This window comes from Triturus cristatus, chromosome 4_1 (assembly GCF_964204655.1).
Source record: "Triturus cristatus chromosome 4_1, aTriCri1.1, whole genome shotgun sequence".
NCBI classification, from domain to species: Eukaryota; Metazoa; Chordata; class Amphibia; order Caudata; family Salamandridae; genus Triturus; species Triturus cristatus.
In genome coordinates, this window is record NC_140585.1 from 316,799,931 (window position 1) to 316,817,122 (window position 17,192).

Genomic DNA, 17,192 nt, shown 5'->3' on the forward strand with positions numbered 1-17,192 from the left:
TTGAAAACTCTGATAGGGAGGGCCTTGAGAGGAGGAGGGTGTAAGCATAGAAAGTCATTGTTTTTTGGAAGTGTTTCCTCGATAGTTAGACTTTCCCCTGTAGGACTTTGTAGTCTGTTGGCGATAAGACTGTGGACTTTGGGAGGAAAAACGCTGATTTCCATGATGGTATGAGCGGTATTGTGTCAATCCGTCACGAAAGGAGGAGGTGATGCTGCGTCCACGAGCACCCCGACAAGGCTGTCTTTTAAACTGCAGCGTGCCAAGGGAACAAGCTGTTTCTGTGTCCTTTTTTATTGTTTGGAGCGCCTCATCTACGTGCTGGCCAAACAGCGATTCCCCCATCAAAGGGCATGTCGAGGATTTTCGCCTGGACTTCCTGTCGAAAAGAAGTAGAGCGAAGCCAACCCTGCCTCCTTAGAACAGCTGCCCCAGCTAGCTGGCAAAACCAGTTGAGGCAATATCCACAGAGCAATCGATGATCTCTGAAGATGCTCTTTCTCCCTCCTGAAGAACCTTGAGAGCGTCCGCTCTAGAAGGCTCTGGGATGAGATTGATGAAAGCAGCCATGTCGGACCACATTTGGCGGTCGTAGCGACCCAAGATGGCCAGGGAATTCGCTGCTCTGACAGTTGTAGAGGCCATGGTTGAAATTTTTTTGCCAATGGCATCCAAGCGACGCCTATCACGGTCAGGTGGAGAGGTAAGCGGAGAAGAGGGATTCTTTGAGCGACGTTGTACCACCTGAGTGATCACGGAATCCAGCTTTGGCTGGGATACCAGGCAAGCAGGAGAAGTCTGGAGCCCTATATTTTTTCTCCAACTGCGGGTGAACTGCAGGAACTGAATTTGGTGTTTTCATCAATTTTATACCCTCGTTCCATATGAAATCAATTATGGGCACAGCCCGAACCTGCTTCTGCGGCTGAGTTTTAAAATCATATAGAAAGCAATCCTCCTCTCTGACTACCATTGGGAGATGAAAACGCTGCGCCGCCCTCTCCATCAATTGATGGAAACTTGTATTATCAACAGGAGGAGAATTCACTGGTGACCCCGGAGGCGGAGACGGCGAATTGATCTGGTAATCGTCCCAGTCAGCCATAGTATCATCATCGTCCCCCAGGAGTTCACCTTCTTCTGAAACCGGAATGACGTCAGCGTCATCTGTAGGAGAAACTTGTAAAGGAACGGATGGTGTTGGTTCCGCCGGCGGCAGAGGAGGTGCTGGAGTCTTTGGAGGCGCTTCTTGTGGAAAGCCGTGGGAAGAAGATGGGAAACGGCGGTTGTAATCCTCCAGCATAAATTGGAGATTAGAAATGAGGGATAAAGGCAACTGTGCCATCGGAATCTGCGCAGGAGGTTCCTCCTCCTGATAATAATGGTCCTCCTGATCCTCGTCATCGAAATCCTGACATTTTATGAAAAGCTCCGATGGACTGTGAGCAGCCCGGAATGTGGTGTCATCATCCGAGGCAGAATCATCCTTATTGCCAGAGGGAAACAGTTGTGGCGGTGGTTGAGTGGCTGGTGGCAGTGCAATGGAATCCAAAACAGCGTGACGACGCTGCAGGAGCAAATCGTCGACAGGAGCAGGCGTTGGCGTAAAAACAGACACCAATGGAAGAGATGCAAAATTTGGCGTGGACGAGAGACCTGCCGTCGACGAAAGAGCCACCACCGTCGACACAGCCACCACCGTCGACGCAGCCACCACCGTCGACGCAGCCACCACCGTCGACGAAGCCGCCGACGAAGCCGCCGACGAAGCCGCCACCCTCGACGAAGCCGCCATCGATGAAGCCTTAGTCACCGTCGACGAGGAGGATCGCTTCTTCTTAATCGTCGATGAAGATTTAGATGTCGACGGGACAGCCACAGGTTTCTTTTTAGTCGACGAAGATATAGGAATCGTCGACGAGACAGCTTTCATGGAGACACAAACCACCGTCGACGAAGATAGCGTCAACGAAGCCGCCATCAACGGCATAGGGAACCTGCTGGAAGCCGTTGTCACCTTCGACAAAGTAGTAGAAGCTGCAGATTTCGTCGACGGAGTGACCGTCGACGAGCCCGTCGACAATCTGGCACGTTTAAGAAAGGAAACATGCGCTGGAAGAGCCACAGACGCCTGAGAGTGAGATCTCGGGGGCGTGGGCTTAGCAGTAGAGTGTATTGGCACCTTAGCAACCTCCAAAAGTTGAAGCTTCCTCTTTTTAAGAAAGGGGGAGGGCAAGTCATGCACACTGCTACGCTTAGAGGAGGCTCCAGTGTGTCCAGAAGCCACACTTTCGACGTCAGAGAGAGGGTTATCTGAGACTTTCAACTTCTGCAGCCGCAGAAGGACGCGGCCCTCTCTATCCTTTAGAGTCTTCTGTGAAAAAGTCCTGCAAATTTTGCAATGTCCTACCCGATGGTCAGGGTAGAGATAGTAGATACATTTTTCGCGAGGGTCCTCTGAATAAAGCCCACAAGAAGTGCAAGGACGGAAAAGAGACTTCTTACTAGAAGACATCAGGAAAGGTTGAAGAAATCCAAAAACCAGAGAAAAACTGAGCAGAGCTCAGGGAAACTCCCTTCACACGACGTGCGGTAGAAAATCTGAGGGCCTGAGCTTCTGAGGAGAAGGTTCTAGAGGGTGTTTGCACCTGATTGGCTGGAGTTTGGACTATAAGGAACTCTTGGTACCATCACTAGTGTCATGCTTCTCTGTAGGCATATACAAGGAACATGGAACTAAAGGCAGTATTGCTCTTGCCCGAATCCTTTTTTTAAATCTCTGTATTGAATTTTTACAACAAAGTATAACAGTGCACTCACATTTGCTGAATGTTACACATGTCTACATGTAGCGTAGCTTGCTCATGGGCAAAACAACCATAATTCTATTTTATGCCACATCAGGGATTGAATAGTAAATAATGAATACCCTATATTACTGAATCTCTGATTTCTAAAACATAAACACAACCTACAGTGTGTATGTCTTAGCCCAAGAGGAAATGCGCTGTTTAGGATCTAATATTAGGTTAGACACCATCACATAATATAGATGCTCAGGTCTTCCCTGCCGTGCCGATACAGAAGAAACGGTGTTTCGGATATCAAGGGGCACCATAACCAGTCATGTGGTATTTCAGTCTGAGTCCTCCCTCAATTATGTCAACAATGGGTCCCAAATGTCCCGTGGTCGTGAAGTCAGGGGTAAGAGCTCGGCATATGTGCTTAATTGATTTTTACAATTTGTAAAATCATCCATCGACTCCTTGAATTTGGGAACTTGCCCTCTGCTCCACCTACATGCCCCACCCCGATTTGCCAGGAGCAAAACCAAAGATTTGAATTTCCTACAGGGAGCTAACAGTTCCTCTGTGTGTCCCAGTAGCGCCATGACCAGGGTGAGGTGAAGGAGGGTGCCCACCATGCGTGACAGGGAAGTCGCTTCTCCATCTAAAAGCTTTGTATTGTCCCACGTGAGATCCAGTAATCTTACCCCCTCTTGGCCCCATCTATCATAGCGACCATCAGGTCTATGGGGAATCACCGGTGTATCGTAAACATGATGCATGAATTTGAAGTGTATGAAGCACAGATGACTACTGGCAGTTACCATGCCGGTTTACTTACAGCAATAGAGCCATTCCATTTCAGTGAGTGGTGCCTCCAACTTTAAATCCCAACTGGTCCGTGAGTTGGTCAGTACATTGGGGAATTCTGCCTGGGCAGCATGACAGAGCAGAGAGACTGCATGCGCTGGTCCCGCAGCCGGTAATAAGCCATGTAGTGTATATAGTGTAGGGGGTTGCTGGGGGAAGGTGGGAGTGGCAGCCTGGACGTCGTGCCTGAGCCTAATGAATAAAAATATCTCCAGTGGTGTGATCGTTTCCCCACTCGGCATTGCCTCTCGGTCTTTGAATATTCCATCTTGAGTGCGATCTCCCCAGGTGGCTATACCTCGCTTTCGTAACATGCTGCGACAGGATGTCTCATGAGCAACCGGGGTCAGATGGTGGTTAGGAAGGGACGCTAATTGAGAGTACAGTAAAGGTTTATTCAGATTCCAGGCTAACCGCTGCAAAGCGAGGGTAGTGCACGCCACTGTGGAAAAAGCGGTACCTTCGCCAGGGACCTGTGCCATTGGAAAAGATGTAGTGTGAAGAGAAGCCATGTAGCCTTGGTTTATTGGTAAGTGGGGCATGAAGGGCGGCGGTCTAAACCATGAGCGCATAAATAGTATAACTCAATATCTGGAGCTTCGAAACCGCCTCTTGAGAGGCTGGGCAAGTGTATTCCAGCATACTCTGGGCGGTTTGCCTTCTCAAGTCAGCCGGATAAGCTGTGTCTTGTGTGCATGGAAACAAGAATGTCCTGGGGGTACGGCTTTTTGAGGAATAAGTACAGTAGTTTTGGCAATGCAACCGTTTGATTAAAGAGATTCACTCCGCCAGTGATAGAGGCAGTGAGATCCAGCGAGAGACAATTGCTGTGAGTGAGGCGATGACCGTACTATAGTTCGTCCGCAGCGTTTTATCCCTATAGACCACCACGCCCAAATATTTTATTTCAGAATAACGCTATGTTGCGAAATTTGTAGGGTGCTGGGGGTAAGAGGAAAGATCCGAGATGTACCCCAGTTTATATTCACTCCAGATGCCTCTCAGAAGCGAAGAAACTCCCTAATAATTGGATCCAGGCTAGTATGTGGGTCTCTTATATAGAGGGTAATGTCATCGTCATAAAGCGATACCACTAGATACAGCGTATGGTATCGCAGTGCATACTCTCTATGGTGTTGTCAGAGCTTAGCCGCCATCGGCTCAATCGCCTTTGCAAACAGGAGGGGTGACAGAGGACACCCCCGACTGCTTCCGCGCGTAAAAGGAAATGGTCTGGAACAGTTGCCATTAAGCTGAACTGTAGCTCATGGCTGACTATATAATAAGGCGATCCAGGATAGAAATATGGAGGGGTGGGGTGTGGGGGGGGGGGGGGGGGGTGAGGGGGAAGAGGCATTCACCACAACACAGCAACCAAGTAGTCCCACTCTAGGGATTCAAAGGCCTTGGTGGCATCTAGAAAGACCGCCACCACAGCCAATTCAGGGTCGATATACTATAGCAGTGCGCAAGTTATGGGAGGTAGCTCGCCCTGGTATGAACCCAGTTGATCCGGCAGGAACAATCCCTTCATCAACAAATTCAGAAGGTTGGCCAGCACGTTAGCTAGTATTTTCGCGTCGAAGTTGATTAAGGATAGGGGCCTGTAGGCCTTGCATGTGGCAGAGTTCTTTCCTGGTTTGAGAAGGGCAATGATAGTCGCGCCCCCCCCCCCCCCTCCCTCCCTCCCCTGGAGAGTGGGAGAACTCCCGAGCCCCTTGCTTCAACATACACTTTTTTTCAGGAAACAAACTAGTGTTCCCACACAGCACTTATAAAAATCTGCAGGCCGGCCGCCTGGATCCGGCGCGTGACAGTTCTCCATGGTATTATGGATGCTCGCAAATTTCCTCTTCCTCTAGATCAGTGGACAGGAACTCCCTGTGCGCCTTGCTGAGCCATCCTAAAGCTATGTCCTCATAGTAATCAGTAGGGTCCTACGCGTGGTACAGAGAGGAGTAAAAAGTGGAGAAAGTAAGAAGGATATCCGCAGTATCTCTTTGTAGAGGGCCATCTGTATCCTCCACTGCCAGGACATATTTGGAGAACCTGGGAGCACACACTGCCTCAGCCAGCACCTTTCCTGGCCTTTTACCCTCCCTATATTGGCAGGCTTGATGATATTTGGATCGAAATAGGCTTCCTCACTCCACTGTAGATTCCACAAATAGGCACTTTAAAGGCCTCCCAAACACCAGCCAAGGTCAGGACTGAGTCCAAGTTCCAAGGAATGAAGTCCCGTATCCCGTCTTAATTTCTCATGGAAGCATGTGTCCAGAAGGTCCGTAGCAGGAAGCCTCCACGACTGGTAGGGGGAGCCAGTCCTCGGTGACGGCAGCTGTAGCAACACCGGGGAGTGGTAAGAGTATGTGAGTGCACGTGCTCTGCTATAACTAGCCAGGTTCCTAGCCCTCACAAGAGTATCCAATAATCAACAAGGGACCAGCTAGGATGTACATTACAATGAAAGGTGCCCTCTTTGTGTAGGGTGTAGAGTTCTCCATCCATCTAAATGCCGGTGGTCAGTCATGATTTCGCCCAAGTACTTGTATGCCTTAGTATGACGGCCTGGTATGCTGTGTGATCGATCCATAGTGGGGTCTAATACGACATTAAGTCTCCCACGCATATCAAGTGTGTGGAGCCAATGTCTAGTATGAGTCCCCACAGCTTGTCAAAAGAGGCTATGTCATCTACACTGGGACCGTAGCAGTTGACCAAAGTGACGGAATACGTAGCAATGCGCCCCCACATCTTAAAGTAGCGTCCTTGCAGGTTTTGGAAGGAGTTGGATGGTAAATACTGGCCATTATTTTTTTTATCAGAATGGTCCTCTTTGAAGGTGATTCAGAATCTAGCTGGATACAGCATGGCATAGGAAATGTTGGCCTGTTGCAGCTTGCACTTCACCAGGAGGAATTACTTATGGGCTTCCTGCACCGCCATCGTTTTGTCAGGGTACATGGAGATAGAATTGCCGCTGTCAACTAAGTTGCGCTACTCTCTGGCCAGCCACAGGACGGTGCAACGGTCCCAATAATTTAGGAGCAGGGCAATGATGGGCCTGGGAGTTAGTGAGCGGTGCACTCTCTCCACAACAAATTGCTTGGAAAGGGATGAAGCCTAAAAGAGCTCCACCAGCATTCGTTCCACGTAGTATTCCATTCACCCGGTAGCAGTAGACTCAACTGAAAACATGTATGCAAGAACACCGAAGAGCATGTCTCAATCAAGACACCACTTACTCTTTAGTGTCGCAAGATTGCAAGATGGGATCTAATAGATCAAACTTCAGATTTCATGGAATTGATTTAGCTTTAGCTGACAAAAGGGGTGGGGATAGGAAACAACATTTGAGACAATTAGAGGCAAGGTGGATCTGTACCTTGCGTACTGTTAAGTTGGGACTTAAGGTGGACCATGAATTACATCATTCTTTTTAATGGGTCCACTCCCGTCAGATTTTTCTGATTCTTGGTTATGTTATAGGAGCTTATAAAGCGCACTTCTTCCCAACAGTGTCCAGGCGCTACACTCTGACTCACAGGAAACAAACGGGGGCCTATACCGAGAATAACCAGGTCTTCAGCCCCTTTCTAAAAGAAAGGTGCTCCGAGGCATTCCTGAGATGCGCCGGCAGACTGTTCCAGGCTTTCGCTGCACAATAGGAAAAGCTGTTGCCTCCCCAACTAGCTTTTTTTTTTTTTTTTTTTATATTCGGGGCACAGCTACTAGTCTTCCTTCAGAGGAGCGCAACGCTATACCCAGAACATACCATTCAAAGCATCTACTCAGAAATTCCGGGCCACTGCCCCTCAGTGCCTTAAAAACAGTGCACAGTGCTTTGAACTGTGCTCATCTTGTTACTGGCAGCCAGTGCAGTTGCCGGAGTCCATCTCAAGCAGAGGCAATCCTTGGTATGCCTATTAGCAGTCTCGCTGCTGCATTTTGTACTAGCTGTAGTCTGTACAGATGTTTTTTTTCTCTCCAAGTTCAGGTACAGGCTATTACAATAATCCAGGCGTGACAAAATGAGGGCTGAGACGGCTGTCCTGAAACCATCGGCTGGAAGGAAAAATTAAATTTTTCTCAATATCCTGAGGATATAGCAGCAAGTAGATACCACTCCACTGACCTGGTCGCCAAAATCAAGTTTATGATCCAGGATCACACCCACATTTTTGGCTTTACCTGAGGGAGCTGGTATATTTCCCATTACTTCAGACCACATGTCAGGTGTCCAGATATTGGGATTGTTCTCAATTATAATGACCTCGGACTTGCCTGCATTCAATTGGAGGCCATCCAGCCAGAGATCTCTTTCAGGCAGCATCTTGAGGCCATAGCATCTTCGGCCCCTCTTTAAATGGACAACACAATTTGTGTGTCATCAGCATAAGATGTTAGTTGCAGTCCGAAAGATCTTATCAATGCCGCCAATGGGCTGACATAAATATTAAAAAGTGTGGGGCTCAGGGAAGACCCCTGCGGCACCCCACATGGGAGGGCAAAAGGCTTTGCTTTGTCCCGCACCAAATCTACTGTTTGGATTCTGTCAGCCAAGAAAGATTAAAGGAGGCTCCAGGCCCTGCCTTTCACCCCCGCCTTCGACAGTCGGTCCATCAACACATCGTGATGGACCGTATCGAAAACCGTAGACAGATCCAGTAAAATCAGGACCGCCACCCCTCCCTGATCGACCACAGCTCTAACCTCCTCCGTGGCCTTGATAAGGGCCAGCTCTGTGCTATGTCCTGCACAAAATCCAAACTGTGTGGGGTTGAGTGCTTTAGTGCTCTGAAAGAAAGAGCTAAGTTGCCTATTGATGGCCTTCTCCAGCATCTTGGCTGGCAACGGGAGTCGGGATATAGGTCTGTAGTTGTTGGGATCGTTTTTATCCAGATTAGGTTTTTTAATTAGGGGGAGTATTGAGGCGGATTTCCACATCCTGGGATATTCGCCTAAGTCTATGATGGTATTAAACAAGGGCTTAAGGGTAGTTGCAACGACCTCAGAAATGTTTTTAAGTACCGCCACCGGGCAAGGGCCCTTTGGAGAACAAGACCGAGATGCCTGCAGAAGGCTTATGACCTCTGAGATCTGTCGCGGATTAAAACCCTCTAGTCTATCTGACGCCGACATCACCCCCGCATCAAGGCTGGCTACCTCATCACCCATCTCTCCTTGAGCCTTGGAAAAGATAACTTCCACCTTGTTCCGGAAAAAAGAGGCTAGCGAATCACAAAGTGCAGAGCTACTGTGTGAGGTGGGTTTAGTAGGCTTCGTCAGATTAGAGATAGTCCTAAACAGTTCTCTGGAAGATGAATTGGCCTCCTTTATCTGCTCCGCGAAGAACGCTTTCTTGGTTTCTAAGAGTAATTTCTTATAAATACTGAGGCTTTCCTTATACTTTTCTTTATTTTTGATGCTGTACCCTTTCCTCCACGCCCTCTCTAGTCTCTTGCAATCTGTTTTATGCTTTTGCAAGTTAGCTGAAAACCAAGGTGCTGAGGGCTGGGCTCGCTTGGGTGTGAATAGCTTAACCGGTGCAAATTTGTCACAGGCGTTCTCGATCCACCTAGAGTACAGCTCCACTGCCTTGTCTACTTTAGCTGGAAGAATAGGCGTATTTAAGGTCAGAAATTTACCCATCTCGGTGCTATCTATATTTTTCCAGGCCCGGATGGAAATACTCTCACTGGGCTTGGGATTAGACTGGTTTGGAGGCGTTTGAAGGAGCATAAAGATAATGGCTGCATGATCCGACCACGGGAGAGGCAGAATTTCCGATATGGCCAGGCCGGTATTGTGGGAGAAAATGCCGTCCAGGGTATGCCCTGCAGCATGCGAAGGGCCAACCACCTGTTGTTCTAAACCCCCTCTGCTCATAAGTTTCATAAGTCTCCTATTGTCTAGGTCTAATGCATCTTCCAAATATAAATTTAAGTCTCACATGATCGTGAAGGAGTTCGCACACAGGCCCTCCTCCAAAAGTGCGCTGATTGCGTCCAGAAAAGTGACTCTCGGCCCTGGAGGCCAATATATTAGCATAGCTTTAAAGGTGTCTTGGGGGGAGAAACGTACGCTGATTGACAGAGCTTCACAAGCTTGATTTGAGGCTATCGAGAAAGTGGGCTCAAGACTACTGTGATATGACGGCCAACCCACCCCCTCTTCTTAAAGGTCTGTCCAGCGTGTAAATGGAATCGATGGAACTACCATTGGAACTGAGCTTTTTGACATGCAACCTTGGATAGGACTGAATGCAGCCTTTGTGACTATAATAGAGTATTTTTGTTTATTGTTAGAAGTACTATGAAAGATAAAAGAGGATTTTAGAACTTAAACAATTTCTTGTGCCATCAATCATGTAATGCTGCAACCTTGCTAGACTGGTTCAACCCTTGGTAGTGTAGGGGCAGGGCCCCGTTCTTTACTGGCAGGATCACTGGCATAGAAATTGTGCACTTAAAAGGGGAAAATGTATTGCTTTTCAATATTTTTCATAACAGCTCCAGGGTCCTCCTAATCCTCAAGAATTAAGTTTTTAAACAATAGGACTCACATAAGAAACATTTTTCAGAGTAATAAAGCTTGAGGACAATTGTTTTTTTGAGTTGCATAGGCACCTTAAAGCATAGCCACAAAACTGTTTACAGAACATCTCAGCCAGGACAAGAAAGAAAACTGAGACCAAACATGCACAACCCCTTGATTAACTAACTCTACAAAGTGCATGCAATGGTACAAGGTGCTTACAGCTCCTTCAGAACTGAAAAGGTGTCTTCAGCAGGTAATAAGAAGGAGGAATCAAAGAAAAACATGCAAACGTATGAGGTGATCTTACCGGTGTCCTGGTTAATGGAGGTTTTGTGGAAGGAGTTGCCGGTTTTCCAGTAGTCGTGATGCTGTTTGAAGCTAGCACATGACTTGATGGGGTAGTAGCTTGTCCAGGGGTAAGACTAGGTAATACATCTGGTGTGTCAGCTGAGGAAAGGGAAAGGCTTATAGGTGGTGCACTGGTGTTAATCACTGGATTTATCAACGCAGTAGTTGTTATGCTGGGTGGCGCAGCAGCCTCTGTTGATAAAGTGGTCTCCAAAGATGCAGACACATGTGGGGCACCAGCAGTGTGTTCCTTGAAGAGAGATCGCAACTTTTCATCCAGAGTTTTTATGTCATCGATGCCAGGAGCTTTGGTTAGAGTATCCACATCTCCCTCCACACAGTGGCTGTGAGGCTGATTTGGAAGAGAAGCTGACTGAGGTTGACTATGTACCACGGTTTGCTGGACAGGAGGTGGATTAGAAACTGGAGGTAATATTAACGGGGCATCTGGCAGAAGGCACTGTGATAATGGTGTGGTTATGGTCCCCTGGGGTAAAACGGGTGTTGTTATAGATGGAGCAATCTGGATGGGATGTCGCTCTGCAGGCTGAGACACATTTGACACACCTGCTGCTGCCACTGCGGCATATGTTAATGGTGCAGACAGAGGTAAGGTCATCCCAGTTGTGTTGCGCATATGTGCACTATCTACTGTTTTCTGAACACACTCTGGCTGAAGCGGAAGAGTGCCTGAAACAATTGTGTTTGTAAGACTATTGCCAGATGTACTAACAGCAGGCTGTACAGCAATATTTGAAGGGATATTAAGAACAAGAGGTGGAAAGGTAGAAGTCTGTGTGGCATAAGATGAAATTTGTTGTGTAGGTGGAGCGGTAAAGGGCTGAGATATAGCACCTGGCACAGTAACATTTTGCCCTACTCCAGGAATCTGTTGAATTGGTGGAGACGTTACATCAGTAGCCAATGGGGCAGTTCCACCAACCAGTGCAATGCTTGACAAAGAGGTCATGAGCACTGAATCAGCTGAGGAGGCATCAGCACTGCCCACAATACTTCCAATTAGAGGTGGGACGGCAATGGAAGTTGGCACACTGGTGCTAGGAGCAATGCCAGTAATAACTTTTTCAGTAGGTTGTGTAAAAACAGATTGCGTAACTGGTGGAAATACTCCATTAACAAATTCACTCACAACAGATTCAGACATGTGAGGAAGACCTGCTGTAGTTACAGGTAAAGGTCCTAATAACCCAGTCGCTGGAGGGAGAACAGATGGGAAAAATGGCACTTCCTGATTAAAGATTGGAGGTGCTGTGCTAGGACCTTCTGTCACTGCTACTTGTTTGAGTTCAGAAAAAGCTTGTTGCAGACTGACAGATGATGCAGACTGGGACAGGTTAATTCCAGGACCACAAGACACAGGAACTGAAAGAGAAACATAACAATGATTGAATCATAGGTGAGTCTTACCATAATCTTGAAGTGCATTAAGAAAAACAATTCTCTCTAACAATCAATCAATCTACTCAAAAACCATATGCATACCATACAAACATATGGAGACATGCAGAGTTTATTAAAGACATTCTGAAACCAAATGCTATAGTTCCTGTAAGTTATCGTGCAGATTCACAACTTTAGACTCGTAACTAATAGCCAGAAGAATTACATTTGATGAATAGGGAAAGGCTTGCATAAGGAATAACTTACCTGTCACTGGAATCTCTTTTGGTAGAGGGAATGAGGGGGTAAAGAACTTTGGCTCCCGCAATCGACTCTCTGGCACAGGACTAACTATAAACCTTCTTCCAGCAGAATGGACAACTTGGGTATGGGAGTTTGGAAGAATACCTGCAGAGGAAAAGAAAACACTTCATTAGTGTTCACAATGCTTACAAGTTGTAAAGTTATTAAATACAAGCCCTTAATGTCTGGCACCTCTTCCATCATTAACAAGTGATCAAGAAAAATATGAAGAAAATTGTCAATTAGTGTGAAGCCAGCCCAATTATTGATTCCTATAATTTATACTTGTACAGTAAGTGAGCAATCCCACCTGGCTTTTTAAGATGAGAAGCAGAAGTTCAACATCAGGTATTGTGCGTAACTACATTACATTTTTAAAAAGAGACAAATACATTTAGCGGTGAATGTAGATATTCAACAAAATAAAATAGTGAAAGTAGTCCAAATCCAAAATACCAATAGGCAAGATAAAGATCAAGACATCCCATAAGGAGATACTAGTGGCCCTGCGTAAGGCCAAAAATATTTATAGCAGGTTATTGTTATGATCGGTATGGTAGCTGGAGGAGTAGGATGCGAGATAAGCAATGCTTATCTGGCATGCGAGATAGCAATGCTGCAGGGGACAGTGCACTTACTGCGTCTGTGGTGTTAGTTGTTGTGAGGGAGGAGGAATAAGTGAATTCAGCCGTGCTGTAATGGGATTAAAGTGTTACAGCAAACAGGATTAAAGTCTATGGAAAAAAGTTAACTTTTGAGACATCTTTTCAAATGCAGATTATTAGAGTTGAAGGAGGAGCGCTTATAATGCATTGGGCAAATAAATGATCAGAGGCACAAGGGAAGCTAGTGATAAAAGCTGGATAGGAGAGTAGTTAGTGAGAATAAAAGGGAATTGTTTGTTAGAAGAGAGCTATAATAGATTAATAAGTGATGTCTATGTCAATCATCGGCAGGTCAGCTTAATGATATGCTGTGGGACACTGGCGCAGGAATTAACATCAAGTCTCGCAAAGGGCTTGTGTGGTTGCATCTGCACTATCTGTGAGTGTGCTTGCTGCTACAAATAATGCAAAAAGCAGAATACTGTCCAACTAGGTGTGACATTCTAGATGATAAATTAAATATAATAGGAGGGCAAAGTTGAGGTAAAGCATTATAGAACAGCTACAATTCCAGTATGAGGATTAGCCAATAGGTTTTGGACGGATGGCTAAACCGACAGAGGGACTTCAGTGATCCACAAAACTTTAGTAAACATTTAGGAGCTCATTATATTTTAATCTGATATCTTGTTGGCAGGAACAGTTGGAAACACGAGCATGGGTTTAAAGTGTATCTAGCTAATTAAGTGGAAACCGTAATATATGAGCACAATGGTGGTGAGGGATTGTAGGTGCAGAAGAGCACTAACATATGCTTTCTTGGAGATGACAGCGCTGGCTATAAAGGTGCTAGATTAGTCAGTGGTTTGGTAAGGAGTGTGATGGGGCTCCAGTGCCGAGCAGCAAAAATACATCACTATCTGAATGTACAAGATGTTACTTTCATGCAATTACGGGCCTACTTTTTTGGTGGTGGTCAGCCAGTTTGAAATTTGCTCCAAATACATGAGTCTTGGTGTACTGGTTCTTATCTGGCTGGTTTAGTGCAGATCATTTCAAAGTTTGTGAGCGCATGCATCATGTCAAGCAGACTTCATGAACCTTACCCATGTGTTGCGGGAGAAAAGATACAGTGTCTTGCAAACTGAAATCACCATCCAATTTCTAAAATTCCAAAAATAAAAAAAAATTGTCAACATGCAATATGTAGTCTTTCTAAACTTGACAAATTAAGCAGCAGTGTTAACTTATCGATACCTCAGACTCTGGGTAATAGGCATCATCCCTTGTCTGTATATTCTCCAAGCCCTGATCTCCTTCTGGATCAACATTGGAATCTTCACTCAACATTTCATCTGCTTTCTCAATTATGTCTCTAACCTGCTCCACAAACGAATCTCTCTCGGAAGCCAGTATAAATTCGTTTTGCACCTGGTGATAAAAGTTATGTATACATTAGAAAATAGCAATTTTTAAATACAATGCAGAGCTCAACCGCAAGTAAAGTTGTTTTGATCGACCACTCTCTCCAAAGATAGAAATGCTAATTTATTCTGAAAAGCAATACAAAGTGTAATCAGATTAATATTTTGAATGAGTAAAATCAGCAAGATAAACCATTAAAGGGATATGGGGAAAATGCCCTCCAAGAAACCAAAGCTTATGGTATATTACCTTTACTTAAATCAGGACTCATTACATTGCGGGAGTTACGTGTAAGTCTTAACTCCACAGGTAACTATTCAGTCTTTTACTTGGCTGGTAAGTACTGTTTTAAAGGACCTAACCTTACCACCATGTGCGTGTCTATATATGTATGTGTATATAACTTGCATAATATATGTAGACATATAACTAAGAAAGATTACACTTATATGCACATTGTTAAGCTTTATTTTTAGATAATTTTTTTAAAGTTTGTTTAGCAAGGTAGTAGAACACAATACTCCAATCTTCTGTTAGTATGAATAAAGTGCAATACCCACATAATTGAAATAATTCACTGTCCAATACCCTTCATCATCAAAAACATACACATAATTCTTTGAAAAAAAAGCTCTACAAACCCTCCCCCTATCCCTCCAACTCAGCCCAAACAGTAAAGAGACCGTGCAACATCTGCTATATAAAGGGACCCACCTACACACTGGCTTCTAAACCGGACACCCAGCTCTCCTAACCCAGACCTAGAAACCTTTATCCAGGGATTGCGGAGAGCCTCCTCCCTGCAGCACCAAAACTCCCAGCAGCCTCCGCTACTCTGAGTAGTCCTGCTGCCGTTCGCCCCCGTTTTTCATGGACTGCAGCCCATATTACTGGGCGCCTTCTCCCGCATCACGGGACGCGCACGGGCAGCGCCCAGACTAAAGGCATGCCAGTTCTGCGCTCATCAGAGTTCGGAGGAGGCTGGGCCTCCCCTCTTTCACCTCAGTCTTCAGGTAAGTCACTTTCTTCACTGCCTTGCTCCTCCTGCTGTGCCACACCTAGCTCCTCCCCTCAGATTACCTGCAGCTTGCATCCAGCTCCAGGCAGCCTGTCCCACTAAGCTCACCTTTCTGCGCGTGCCTGCCCTGCCGCGCCAGGCCCTCTGCCCTCAGTCCAGCCTCTTGCCCTGAGCTCCACCGCCACCCGTTACCCCAAAGGGAATAGGTCCGCTGCATGCTGCCTCCTGCTACCCCCTCCTCCCCCCTCCTCCTCTGGTCCAGCATCCCGCAGAGGCCGCCGCCACTTCCTCCCTCCCCCCTCATGCCCAGTCTCCCTAAGGCTTTGAGTTAGCTGTGTACCCACACAGCAGACATGCGCAGAGGGTATGGCATGGTATGGATCTCGCTAGGTCGCTCCCCAGCCACTGCGCGGCCCCTCTGTGTGCCGCCAGGTTCGATCTTGCTCTGTTTTACTGCCTGTTGCCCTGTTTTTCCAGCCCTGTCCCCGATTCCTTATCCCTGTTGCCTGGTTCCCGCTCCCCTCGCCCACCTCCCGCTCTCCCATTTCAGTTTCCCGCCGCTGCTCCCCTGCGGCCCCGCCCCCCCGAACATCCCATTGGCCACCCCACTCCCGCCTCCCAGCTGCTCCTCCCTCCCTCTACCCCTCTTATGGAGGCCGCGCAGCGGCAAGGAGAGCGGACCTTGCCTCGCTAGGTTGCTCCCCAGCTACTGCGCTGCCCCTCTGTGTGCCGCCAGGTTCGATCTTGCTCCGTTTTCCTGCCTGTTGGCCTGTTTTTCCTGCCCTGTCCCCGATTCCTGTCCCCGATTCCTTATCACTATTGCCTGGTTCCCGCTCCCCTCGCCCGCCTCCCGCTCTCCCATTTCAGTTTCCCGCCACTGCTCCCCTGCGGCCCCGCCCCCCCGAACATCCCATTGGCCACCCCACTCCCGCCTCCCAGCTGCTCCTCTCTACCTCTCTTAGGGAAGGCGCGCCAAAGGCAAGTCCTTCTGCGCCCGTCCGCGCCTGGACCACGCCCTGCGCCAGAAACCCTGGACCCCACACTCGCCACGACGCCAGACTCGGGTATGATGCCAACTCCCTCCACGCCGGCCGAAACACCTGCTTCCAGGCCGCCCCGAAACGGACCGACTGTCCCTTCGCCTGCCGCACCTGCAGCTTCACCTGTCGCCTGCCGCACCTGCAGCTTCACCTGTGACAGAGCCACCAAACCCCCAACGACTGGACCCAACAACCTCCGCTGCATCCAGCTCAACCCCCGCTCCGTACGCAAACACGCCGTCGAGCTCTGGGACCTGCTTGACACCTCCGCCCCAGACGTGGCCTTCCTCACCGAGACCTGGTGGAACGACTCCTCGGCACCCGACATCGCCATAGCCATCCCGGACGGCTACAAGATCACCCGCAGGGACCGCGCCAACGGAATTGGAGGAGGAATAGCCATCGTCTACAAGTCCACCCTCGAGGTCACCACCCACGCAGACGACACCCTCAACACCGCCGAACACCTGCACTTCCGGATCCACACCGACCCCAACACCACCCTCGGAGGAACACTCATCTACAGACCCCCTGGACCCCGGGCTCAGTTCAGCGACTCCATCGCCGACCTCGCCAGCACCCACGCACTCTCCTCCACGGATTACATCCTCCTCGGGGACCTGAATTTCCACCTCGAGAACAACGACGCCAACTCCGCCACTGATCGAAAACCTCGCCAACCTCGGCCTCAGACAACTCGTCACCGCACCCACCCACGCCGCAGGCCACACGCTGGACGCCGTCTTCCCCACAAGCACCCATGTCGCCTTCGACCACACCTCCGAACCCCACTGGACCGACCACCGCTGCATCCACTTCACCTTCAAAAAACCAACCACGCACCATCGCACCCAAC

The 17,192-nt window shown here is 48.0% G+C and overlaps 1 protein-coding gene across 10 annotated transcripts in view; it reads right to left on the reverse strand.

Moving 5' to 3' along the window:
* The window catches only part of WNK1 (WNK lysine deficient protein kinase 1), a 1,135,119-nt gene that overhangs the window by 234,904 nt on the left and 883,023 nt on the right, over nucleotides 1-17,192 (reverse strand). For all 10 annotated transcript variants that reach the window (XM_085652258.1, XM_085652261.1, XM_085652257.1 and 7 more), the window contains 4 exons: nucleotides 14,111-14,284; nucleotides 13,960-14,017; nucleotides 12,213-12,353; nucleotides 10,504-11,927 (listed from right to left, as the gene is read on the reverse strand). In XM_085652258.1, coding sequence (XP_085508384.1) covers nucleotides 10,504-11,927; nucleotides 12,213-12,353; nucleotides 13,960-14,017; nucleotides 14,111-14,284 — 1,797 coding nt within the window. The remainder of the gene's footprint in view (nucleotides 1-10,503; nucleotides 11,928-12,212; nucleotides 12,354-13,959; nucleotides 14,018-14,110; nucleotides 14,285-17,192) is intronic.